Source organism: Aphelocoma coerulescens, chromosome 5 (genome assembly GCF_041296385.1).
Source record: "Aphelocoma coerulescens isolate FSJ_1873_10779 chromosome 5, UR_Acoe_1.0, whole genome shotgun sequence".
Taxonomy (NCBI): domain Eukaryota; kingdom Metazoa; phylum Chordata; class Aves; order Passeriformes; family Corvidae; genus Aphelocoma; species Aphelocoma coerulescens.
This window is the reverse complement of record NC_091019.1, coordinates 17,837,250-17,848,591: the sequence shown is the minus strand read 5'-3', so window position 1 is coordinate 17,848,591 and position 11,342 is coordinate 17,837,250. Positions and strand designations below refer to the sequence as shown.

The following is an 11,342-nucleotide window of genomic DNA, read 5'->3' as shown; positions in this document are numbered from 1 at the left end:
GGGAAACCCCATAGGTTTTCTATCACCCCATGGTTACAGGATAGGTCAGTTTTCACTATTAACTTGCAATGTTAATTAAGGTCTTTATTCAGAAGTGTCTGCGTAGATTTCTGGGTTCCTTGTACTGGCCCCAGTGGCTCTATGTCAGACATGTTCCTAATTCCTGGTGGGTCCTGGGAGGGAAAGGATTATCTGAAGGCTCTTCTGTAGTATGCTAGGGACCATCCTCTCCCTCGTTAGCCCTGAAATGTCAGATATTGAAAGGTCTCCACTTAATGACATTCCCAGTTGTGCAACAAGCCTGTTGAGAAGGGAGCATGCTGCATCCATCAAGGAGAGGAGGTCATGGCTGTTCAACAGTTTTACTAGAAAACCAGTGATTTGAAAGGCTGAGGGAGGGCGAGCTGATAGTAAACAGTGCTTAATGAGGTACTTGGATGTGCCTCCCAAGATGATCTCCAGGTCGTGCTGTCAGAGATTTGCACTCTGACTCTACAAAGACCTTTTTACCACTGCTTGTGAAGCCAAGACTGCCACATGCAAGTTATGTGAAATGACCTTCATACCATCTGCTGCTATCACAGGCTCCGTGTCAGCCACTCATTTAGGAACGGTTGTAGGCTTTCAGCACTATTATGGGGGCAGTTTCTGGTTTGTACTTTCAACATCAGGTGAGCACTAAAGCCTGGCAGCTTGTTCAGAGGGTTGTGCTCAGGGGGATCGGCACATCTGAAAGCATTGTGACAGAAATGGGTCAGTGACCTGAGCACGAGCAAAGGGTCACAGCAGGGAGTTTGTCCTGGCTTTGCACTGCTACGTGAACACTATCCCAGACACTATTATGGGCAGTAGTCTGAAAAGATTCCTACTGAAGCTGGAAATATTCCTACTGATTTCAAGGAAATTTTTAAACAAAAAGGAAATATTAATTTATTTTCATTAAAATTCATGAGGTATGAGGTAAACCTTTCTTTGTCTGTTTTGGATGTAGTTCTTCTGAAGATAGCAGTTTTGGCCCTTTGCACCCTTTGAGCCTTTCAAATATCTCTGCAAAATGTAAGATGTAAAATGAAAACTGTTTTTGCTTCCACTTTCAAGGGGTTTTGTAAGGTCTTTATCTTGAGTTGAAAATGACAAGTCATTTTAGAAGAGCAGCATCTGGTGTGAAGCAACTGCCAATTTAATATTTCTTTGATATATTTGGATACAGATAATAAAATCTTTTTAAAGGGAAAAAATATACCAGGAATAGTTCATATATCTTTTACCTAAAATTGAATGTTCAGTACGTGAAGTACTTCTGTAGCAGTATTGCTATGATAATGCAGGAAATGGTGTTTAACATTATTTGAAAACCCAGCAATTTTACTGCATTTTGTTGTGAAATATTGAAAGTAGGAAGAAGATCCTTTTCATTCTCATACTTGCAAATGACCTGATGAAATGTAAAATCATGTATGTATACATACTTAGTATGTATAAGTAAGGTATAAATTTATTCCTCTTCACTTTTTCCATAGCAGTGGTTTGAGTGAGATAAACCAGTAATACTGTGTTTGTCATGCAGTGCTTTCTTAAGTTACCAAATCAAATCAAACATTGCTAAAATGCACACTTATCATTATGTTTGAAGACAGCTACTTTCCTTTAATTGTTTGTATTGGGATAACTTTCCCTTTGGAGGTAGCCTTCCTTAGGAAACATTGTACTGAACTGGAACCTGTTTGATACAAACTTTCAGACTGTCAGTGTGTGTTCATAGCCCATGCTGGAGCATTTCTGTAGACCAAATTTCTGCACTTTGTCTTGTAGGATCAGCCCTAAATGCCTAAATTAATCTTCAGGAGCCCAATTTAAGAACCAAAGTTCGTAAATGTTGGATCAGTTTTGCATACGCTCCTTGGTTGTGTCAGAATTAGGCTAAAGCTATGAGTCCAAATATTGCTAGCTTCCAAGTATTTACTCATAGACTGGGATATAATTCTATCAGTAACATGCTGTCCTCTTGATGCACAGGGATTTGTTTTAAATATATTTATTACCTTAGAAATATACAGGAAGAAATTGCACAGGGAACAATTTTCCTTATCTAAGTAAAAAAATAAATATATCTGTAATCTAAACATGTATTTATCAGTGCTGATGCCCTTTGGCCTTACTTCAGTGAACTTTTCTCACTGACATCAATGGGAGAAAGATGGGCTCTGCATAGGAAACCTATGAATATTTTTTCTTCATCATCCATCCTTCTATTTTGGGATGTGCCAAATGCCTGTTCTCTGTTGTAACATTAACATCGGTATGTGGAAACTGGGGTGGCTAAAATAAATCAGTGAAATGCAATATACATGACTTCACATGGAACTGCGTGTACATTGTTGAGCACAACTGTCCTGTGCCTGCTCTGCTGTGCCAGCCCTACAGCCAGGTACCCAACTGTGTCCATCAGAAGTGGGGTGCAAGCAAGGCAGGCATGAACTATGTGCTGCCAGTATATGACAGAGCCTCTGTCATTCCTGAGCTGGCAAAATACTTTTTGGTTGTCGTTTAATGGCAGTAAAATTGCTACTTTTACCAGCCTCAAATTATGGGAATTAAAAGATCTTTCGTATTCCACAAAAGCATATTTTTGGATCTTTTGCATTGTGGGCCTGATTGAGTGTTTGCTGAAGGCAATGAAAATGATGTTGATGATATGTGAGGTCCTGATATGTGAGGTCCTGATTTGTGAGGCAACTGTCTTTCCTTAGCTTTTGTAAGTTAGGGATACAGGCTTCCAACTGGGCCACTTTTCTGACCTTACTAGAGATCCTCCTGATTCATGTTAGTATGAATTAGCACATTCTCAAATTCATTTGATTTTTATTTTTAATGGAAAAACAAAAGGGGTAAGCTCAGTCTTTATGGGCTGGAGTGTTTTCTACCCACAGGGAAGTCAATGGGAGACCTTTACAAAGTTGAACTTGGATGAAGATGCTGAGTGGCCAGTCCTGTCTCGGAGTCCCCTCCAATCCGTGGGAGCCTGGCCTGCTCCACAGAATGGTCCTGCACCTCGACATTGATTTATCATCCACCATGACCACAAGCTCATGGATGAGGAAGGAATACCCATGGCTGCTACCATCCCTGCCCCTCTGGCTTCAGATAAATCAGCCAGCTCGGAGCATGACTGCCCCAGGAAGAAGAAGCAACTGCATTGCTCTGTTCAATACATGGCAGCTTGCTCCTCTCCTCTCCACAGAACATTGATCTTCAAGGCCATACATGATTAAAGGAGTGGGAGATGTTCCCTGGAATTAGCTGTTCCCTTTTCTTTTTCCTGCTTAAGAGGTAAGAGCTGCATAAACTCCCTTTTTAATAGTCACCTAACAGAGAATACAATGACTAATCTGTCATCAAAGTATTTAGGGATGATGACAATACCTAGATTGGTTTTCAGGGTGTTTTTTGTTTTCATTTTACTGTGATGTTTATACAAAATCCATAAATCATAGGGATGTGATAAGAAACAAGTTATAGTTGCTGGTTATTCTTGTCCAGATGCACAGAAATGCCCTGATGGTTACTTTCCAATGACAACCAGCTCAGGGCTTAACATTTTTCAGTTGCACAGCCAGCTTTCAAGGTTACACATAGATACTGAATGAAACAGAGCCCACTAGTTATTTTTAGAGAGGCTCTAAACAAGAAGTAAATCCCTGGAGTGATGCTGCCAGAGATGCATAAAGTTCAAACCCAAATTAAAACTGACTATCTTTGGCCTAAATTCCAACTTGAACTTGAGGAAAACTATGAACTGTAACTTGAACTTTATGACAAGAACTCCTTTGCAATTAGTTTCTGATATCTGAGAATACATGAACATGGTACAAACATTGAAAAATAAAACTTGAATGAAAAATGTGAACATTTGTCCAAAAATGTAGTTGAGATAGTGTTGTAGGATTTTAAGTTTCAGTAGTTACATTGGAATTTGGAGAGTCTAATTTTTTGTGATTCCTAGTTTCAACACATCTTTGTAAGATCAAGTCCTGCGATGTAATTGTAAATTTTGGAGGCAGGAGGAGAAACATGCTTATTTACTGAGTCCTTTAATAATGACCTGTGATGCTCAGGTCTTGGTTTAGCAGTGACCACGACAGAATATGAAGAAAGTAGACCCTTTGTCAGCAGCATATTTATGCAAAGTAGTGCAACTGAAGCATGTTCTTGATTTCTTTGCTGAATCAGAGCCTGTATCTTCTTCCTGCCAAGGCAGAGATCTAATACCACTCCTAAATGCACTAGTAATTCTAGAAGCCCTAATGAAAGTCAAGATAACACCACAGATTTTATAAATAAGGGTCTTTATTTAGAATACTGTTGAAAACATTCTTGGCAACCACATCGTATAAATATATAAAGTTAAAGTTTGACACAACAAACCAAGCAATATTAAATATTTTTAAATTTTTCCCTTTTATGTTTTAAGTTTTGCTTTCATTTTTTTTTAAATTTTATTCCTTTTGCTCTTTTTTCCTTTTTTTTCTTTTTTTTTTTTTTTTTTTTTTTGGAAAGCAACTCTTATTTACAATTATACAAAAGTTTTATAAAAAGTGGTCCACAACCTTATTTTGGCCAGAACAGGAGTAATAGGAAGTAGTCATGCCACTACTGCTGTAGATTTCTATTTTCCTCTACATTCAAGAGCCAACTTCCTATTCCCCACAGCCCAGATTAAACATTGGCCATTTCATGGTATACAATTTTATCTCTAGACATATTAAATAACTTTAGTTTAACAACCAATAAATAACTATGCATATTTTGAAGTGATACAGGTTTGCAAAGTTATACAGTTGAAGGAATTTTCAGTGATATTTTAAAACTGGAACAAGTCTTAAGAAGTCTTTTCAACCTTAGAAGGCAGGTCTTGAGCGTGGCCAAACGGAGCAAATTGTTTTCGGTGCAGTCCAGCTGGAGGGGTCCTTATAGCACTTGGTAGATGGGGTTGCTGCTGCTGTTATCCTGGGGAAGTGGGGTGCAGTTGGTGGGGGAAGGAATTTGGGCTCCACTGTCACTCAGACTCACTCCTTCTGGAGGGGAGCAGGGACTCCCTTCAGCAACAGTCTCCACTGGAGGCAGTATGGGGCATGTGGAATTATCTGTGGAAATCCTCTCTACAATGCTTGAGAGGCAATCGAGACTGGAAACAACAGAACTCTTCCCATGCTTTGGATCTAAAAAAACAGACAAAAAGGTGCTCAGGTTATCCAGTGGGTCCTTAACATCAGTGGGCAGCACACATTTGTGAGCATGTGAAGACTCAGAGGAAATGAATATTCATGAAGGACACCAATTATCAGAAAACAGATTGTAGTTTCAAAATGGAAGAGAGGCCCAACCACAGTGCTCTGGGCAGGGAGGATCCAAGGCTTCCCTGAGTGCATAGAAAGGGAAGAACAGATTTGAAATCAATCATAAATTACTCCAGTTTGGATCAATGACAGAGTAAGAAGAGTATTCATGTAAGATATGGTTAAACGCTGAAAATTAGTTGCAGAGAACACACTTCTATCCAAATGTTGTATTTGCAAAATAGGAAATACAGCTATAACACATCCCCTTATTGGCAAATGCACCTAGAGAAAATCCAATGCCTCTACCAGCAGCAATGGCTCACTGGCTGGAAAGGCAGGTTCCTCTCTCAGCCCAGCTGGACACAGAGCAGGCACAGGAAAGCTGCTGCACTGCCTGCCTCTGTCTCAGGGTTTCCCACTGCTGTTAGGGCACGTACTCACCATTTGGGGACTCTGTGTAGTAGCTGCTGTCATAGCTGTTCCTTCTGCGGGAGCTGCAAGGAGGCCCGCTGTACTCCATCTGGGAAGGAGAGAAACCCGAGTGAGGTCAGGCTTTTGAAACATGAAAATTTCATGTTTCAGTCTCTAGTCTGTGCCGTCATTCCAGTCCTGGCTGAAATGCTATCAAGTTGTTTTTTTTGATTTTTTGAGTGAGGAAGAACGTAACTTGGCTAGAAGGGGATCCACCCCAGAATATTTTATGTGGCACAGCTGTTCCATGGGAAAGTTACCACTATTGCATTGAATGCTGCAGCTTTAGAGATGAGATGAGGCTTTCCAGCATTCTGATCAGATACAGCCCAAATGTATCTTTAGTTTACAACAGGGAGACCGAAAGGGAAATGGCATATTTTAAATTTAGTTTTTGAAGATTTTTCTAAACGTGAATTCCTCTTTAAATGCCTCTGTCTACCTTTGTCCCTTTGTATTTCCTTCAGTTTCTCTTCCCATTTCCATTTTGTATAGAAAACGCTACAGAACACTGACTAATGTATTTGTTTCCAATACTTCAACCCACAAAGGAATTCCTCTATTAAAAGAGGCTGTATCTTGAAGAGGAATAATTTGTGTAAATCTCTCCAATCTGTCAAGTATCTCATAATCACAGATACTCAACTCAGTAACAATTATCCCCACCAGAGCACAAAAAGCAGTCTCTGGCCTGAAACTGCTGATCATGGCCCATCCAGAGAGCTGTCCTGGACTCTGGTCACCACATCCCACCAGCCCAGAGTCAGACCAGAGGCTGAACCTACAGCCCCAGCCAAAAAATGTGGGGATGAGACACCCTCTCTGGCACCCACCCTTCTTCTCCCATGCCCATAATGTACAAACAGGACTGAAAGCCTGGATTCTCCTTCCTATTGCTTGTAAATGTCTATGGAGGGGATGAAGTAAGTGAGAAGAGAAATGGAGAATCTTTTTCTTAAGGGTCAAGAAAACCAATTCTTGTTGCTTAGACCCTCCTCCTGTTATCATGATGAATAGCAGAAAACAAAACCCAGACTCTTATCAATTCCTGTGTAACTATCATGTCCGAGGGGGCCCTTCCTCTCTGCTGTCCTTAGAGGATTCAAAGGTAATGATTGCTGAGCAGAGGATGGAAACAGAGATGCCTCAGGAGCTACGGGAGCACAGGCAATGCCCCCAGGTGCCCATTCCAGGCAACTTCCTGAAGTCCTCCCCCAGCAGCTTTCCCCAGGCTCCTCCAGGACATGGGGAACCTGCCTAATTTCTCATCCCAGGGAACAAAGTGTGTAAGAAATTCTTCTTTCCCAGAGATCCTGCCATGTGGGGACCCAACCTCCCTTTGCTGTGGGTGCTCCAGGCACGAGAAAGGACTTTGTCTTCTGCCTGGGGACGTACAGAAGGCAGCTGCTATAGGGAAGGCAGGAAGAGGAGACTCGCCCTGCTCAGGTTTGGACCAACAACGTCCAGGGCACCTTGGTGGCAGGGAGTCCTCCCTGGGGCACTCACCATGCCGTCGGAGCAGTTGGAGCGGGGACTGGAGGCATCCGATTCCCCACTGTAGTGCTCCAGCACCGGGTAATAAGCGTCCTCCTGCTCCCGCAGCAGGGCCTGCAGGCTCTCGATGTAGCGGATGGCGTTGCGCAGGATCTCCACCTTGGGCAGGCGCTGGTTGGGGTTGGTGGAGGTGCAGCGCTTGAGGGTCTCGAAGGCCTCATTGACCTTGCTGAGCCGTCGGCGCTCCCTCATGGTGGCGGCCTTACGGCGGTCAGCGTTGGTGGTCTTCCTCTTGCACGCCTTGCAGGCCCACAGCAGGCAGCGGCCAGCCTGGTGGTGCCCGCTGGGCGCCCGGACGTGCTCCTCCTCGTGCCCGTGGTGGTGCCCGTGGTGGTGCGGGTGCTCCTCGGGCTTCAGCAGACCCCCGACGTGCACCAGCCGGGGGTCCAGGTCCTCGAAGAAGTGCATGTCCGACGTGTTGAAGCACGGGTCATCGTAGAAGTCATCGGCGGCTGTGAAGGAGCAGAGGGAGCCCTCCGTCATCTCCATGGGGCCCAGTAAGTCCATGGGGGCGGCGGAGGGGACAGCGGCTGGGCCAGAGGTGACAGCGAGGGGCTCAGAACGGAGTGGCCTTCGGCCGGGCTGCTCTGCGGCCGGGCGGGTGTGCGGAGCCGAGACCCTCGCAGCCTCTCCCAGGCGAGGCCACCAGCGCTGGCTGCTGCCCCGAAACCCCTCCCCAGCCGCGCCGGTCTGGGAGCGCCACTCGGGGCCGTATTTATGGCTGAGCCCCCCGGCGCGGCGAGTCGGGATGGGGCGGGCCGGGGGGCGCGGCCGGGCGGGTCGGGGGCCGGGGCGGCGGGGGGGGGGCGCGGTGTCCCACGGGCGCTGGGGCAGGGGCAGCGGCAGCCGAGCGCTCGGATGTGCGCCGGGCTACATTTTCCCCTTATTTTTTTTTTCCCTCTCAGCCCGCCCTGCCGGCGCGCCAGGGAGAGCAGCCGCCCCGATGCCCGAATGCGCCGCCGGCCGCTCGCCCGGGGGAACAGCGGCGCGCCCCGCTGTTCCCGCACACATCGGCGGCGGCTCCGCTGGCTCCTCGCAGGGAAGAAGCACCCAGCTCCGGGACAGGTCCGGCCGCGGCGGCCGCGGCTCTGCGGCCACAAGGGTAATTACTGCGGGGGCGTTCCTGGGGGCGGGCGGCGCCAGGGGACACAGCGGAGAGCCGGGAGCGGGGAAGCGGGGACACCGCGGAGAGGCCGGAGGTGCGGGAGCGGCGGCGATGGGAGCGGGGAGCGGCGGGACGGGCAGGTCGCGGCCGCGCGGTGGCGCTGCGGCAGGAGCGCCTGCAGGGGGCGGTGTGGGCCCGTCCCAGCGGGAAGCGCCGCGGGGCGCCGGCCTTCCCTCGGGAGCGCGGTGTCCCTGCGAGCGCCGGCATTCCGCGCTCCTCTGCCAGCTCTGTTCGCCTTGACTCGGAAACCTTTGGAGAGATGGAGCTCACCCCCCGCCGTGGCCTTCTGCTGCGGTTGCGCTGCAGTTGGATGGCTTGCGCGATAAGGATTTATTTCTAGCTGTGGGAGAGTTTGGATCTTGGGGAAGTGGCAGGGGTTTTGGCAACATCTCTCAGGGGTACCAGAGTTTTTACTCTGCTTTTTGAGTATCATTTGGAGATGAGAAATTAGGTTCTTCTCAGAGGGCTTCAGTAATTCAACTATGTGGTTTCACTGACTTAATGATTAAAATAGTAGTGCGTATATTTAATGTCCCACAAGCTAAAATTAATTTCTGTTCTGCAGTTATAAACGTTGGTGAAATTTCAGTCCATTTAAAATCAGCATCAAAGCTCTGTCTTCAGTGGGACAAGGGGCTGACTGACAGAATTTGAAAACATCCAGCAATGGGCCATCCCCAGTCCCTGTGCCTATGATTTCTCTGACGGGCTGCTATGATGGTGGCTTCTTTTGTTGTTGCATGATTTGGTTTTTTGTAAAAATTCCTAATCTGCAGTCCCCATTTTCTACTTACCTAAATATCTTTGAGTACAAGATAAGAGCTGTAAGTCACATTCTGTCAGTATCCCTAAAAGATAAAGGTTTTATTTAAAGAAATAACGATTTGGTTTTGACTCTGTACGAATTCATTCTTTCACTGTACCCAATGCTGAAAAGCAGTATGTCCCAAGGAGATCAGCTACTGACCACCCCTACACATTTAGAGATGTATCTCCCAGCTGTTTCTGAGAGGCACAGTGGTAACCTGTGGAGACACTTCACTGTTACTACAGAGGTTCTTTGATCCAGAAGGAATAAAGATATTTGGTTTTAAATCTTCATTGAACAGCAAACAAACTAAAAATAATTTGTATTCAAAATAGTGCAAGGTATATAATAATGTGAAATAAGTATAAATGAGAAAGAGTTTTATGCTGTAATAACTGAACATGTAAAATAGGATATCAAGGCTTGGTGCTGGCAGTGTGACCCACTCAAGACACTTAAACTCTCTCTAGACCATTGGCTTAATTTTTGGAAAAAGGTAATTTTACCTAATATTTAGTCAGTATTGTAGCCTATTCTGCCTCTGTGTGTTTCTAGCTTATATGTGACCCCAGGGAAAGACACTCAGGGGATGGAGTGCATAGGGGTTACCTTGGGCAAAGTGGTGACAAACAGTGGGGCTTGGACAAGCACTACGGGGAGTTTGCCAATAATTGCCCGTGAATGTGGGCTCAAGTGCATGAATTTATCCAAGTGAAAAGGTCAGCAGAAAGCTGTGACCAGACAGTGAATTCCACAGAGTGATCTTCCAGTGAAGGTGCCTTTGAGGACACCTTCCTTTGGGTTTGGACATGCTGATCTCCAGAGGTCCTTTCCAATCCTGACAATTCTGTGATTCTGTAATTCTGCTGCTGCCACCAGTAACAGCCACTTTCCAGTGTAATTCCCAAAGACAGGTTTATCCAGAAAGATGTTGCCTTGTACAGTGGGGCCTGAAAAAACATCCTTGCAAAGAACAAACCCTGAGATGCTCTTCTCAGTTCTGTGTGGCCATAGGGGAAAGGATGAAGGACTGAACAATCTCCACTTGGAGACTTTTAAGTGCATTCCTCACTTTGAGAACAGGCAACCATAGGTGGTGCCTATGGCAAGCATTTACAAGTATTGCATTGTTAAACCTCTTTGGAAGATTAGGTCTCTCCAGAGCTTCCAGTCTGGATGCTGTGTTTAGAGTGCTGGTGCTGCACTAGCTACTTAGAGCTACCCCAGGCTGTGTGTTTGGATTGTTTGGGCACTGCTTTGGAAATACAGATACAGAGAGTGTGGATCAACAAGCATTCAGCAGAGAAAGAGAATTTGCAAAGTTTCTGTAAGAGCTGTTGCCCTTATATCTGTTCCACATTCCTTCATCTCATTTTTTTCAGGATGTGATTGAAAAGGAAGCTGGGAAGGCAGAAGCAGATTGTACTTCCTACGTCGAGGAGCATGGGCAGACTCATCCTATACACAACTGACAGGTAGTGAGACCATCTTCACAAGCATATGTGCCCTCTCAGCAGAAGCAGCATGTGGACAAGGAGAGCTTATTATCTGTAGTAACTGATTGATTTCTCTTTTCTTTTTCAGAGGACAGAGACTGGGAAAACAGCTGATTGTGAGTTTATCTAAAATTAACAGAATTGTCTTTTCAGGCAGAGGGCCCAGAACATATTCTGGCAAAGGAAAAGGGAGAGAGAAAGACTTATATTCTGAGAGTGTGTGGATACATTTGGTTAGAAGATGAACATGAGAAGTCTGAGAAACAGAAATGGCACTACTAATGGAAAAATAAGAGGCAAGTCTTGCTCTGAAAAATTTTAAAGTCGGGTTCTTTGTTAGTTTGGAATTTGTTTAAGGTAAAAATTTAAGTGCTGTAAACCATGAAGGAGGCTGAAACTACGTTTCAGAAGGTCATCAACTTTTAAAAGGAGAAGGTTGTTGTACAAGTAGGTTAAACATTACCAGTAGTACAATGAAGTAGTTTTGTATGGCACTAGTTTATAATTCA

The 11,342-nt window shown here is 45.3% G+C and overlaps 1 protein-coding gene and 1 long non-coding RNA gene across 2 annotated transcripts; one reads left to right on the top strand and one right to left on the bottom strand.

Annotated features, from left to right (window-relative positions):
• Positions 1–4,547: 4,547 nt before the first annotated feature.
• MYOD1 (myogenic differentiation 1) lies at positions 4,548–8,038 on the bottom strand. The gene is made up of 3 exons (XM_069015931.1): positions 7,317–8,038; positions 5,781–5,859; positions 4,548–5,219 (listed from the first exon to the last, which is right to left on the bottom strand). Exons 1-3 carry the CDS (start codon positions 7,869–7,871, stop codon positions 4,969–4,971), a joined length of 885 nt encoding a protein of 294 aa, XP_068872032.1. The 5' UTR covers positions 7,872–8,038; the 3' UTR covers positions 4,548–4,968.
• A 346-nt stretch (positions 8,039–8,384) lies between these two features.
• On the top strand, positions 8,385–11,121 carry LOC138110782 (uncharacterized). Its single transcript, XR_011151055.1, has 3 exons — positions 8,385–8,466; positions 10,720–10,812; positions 10,987–11,121. It is a non-coding gene; the product is annotated as an uncharacterized lncRNA (long non-coding RNA).
• Positions 11,122–11,342: the final 221 nt, after the last annotated feature.

Coding starts and splice junctions, on each gene's coding strand:
- MYOD1 (XM_069015931.1), bottom strand. CDS start 7,871: ATGGACTTACTGGGCCCCATGGAGATGACGGAGGGCTCCCTCTGCTCC. Junction 5,860..7,316: donor CCAACTGCTCCGACGGCATG/GTGAGTGCCCCA, acceptor TCTCCTTCCCAG/ATGGAGTACAGCGGGCCTCC. Junction 5,220..5,780: donor CTACACAGAGTCCCCAAATG/GTGAGTACGTGC, acceptor CTGTTTTTTTAG/ATCCAAAGCATGGGAAGAGT.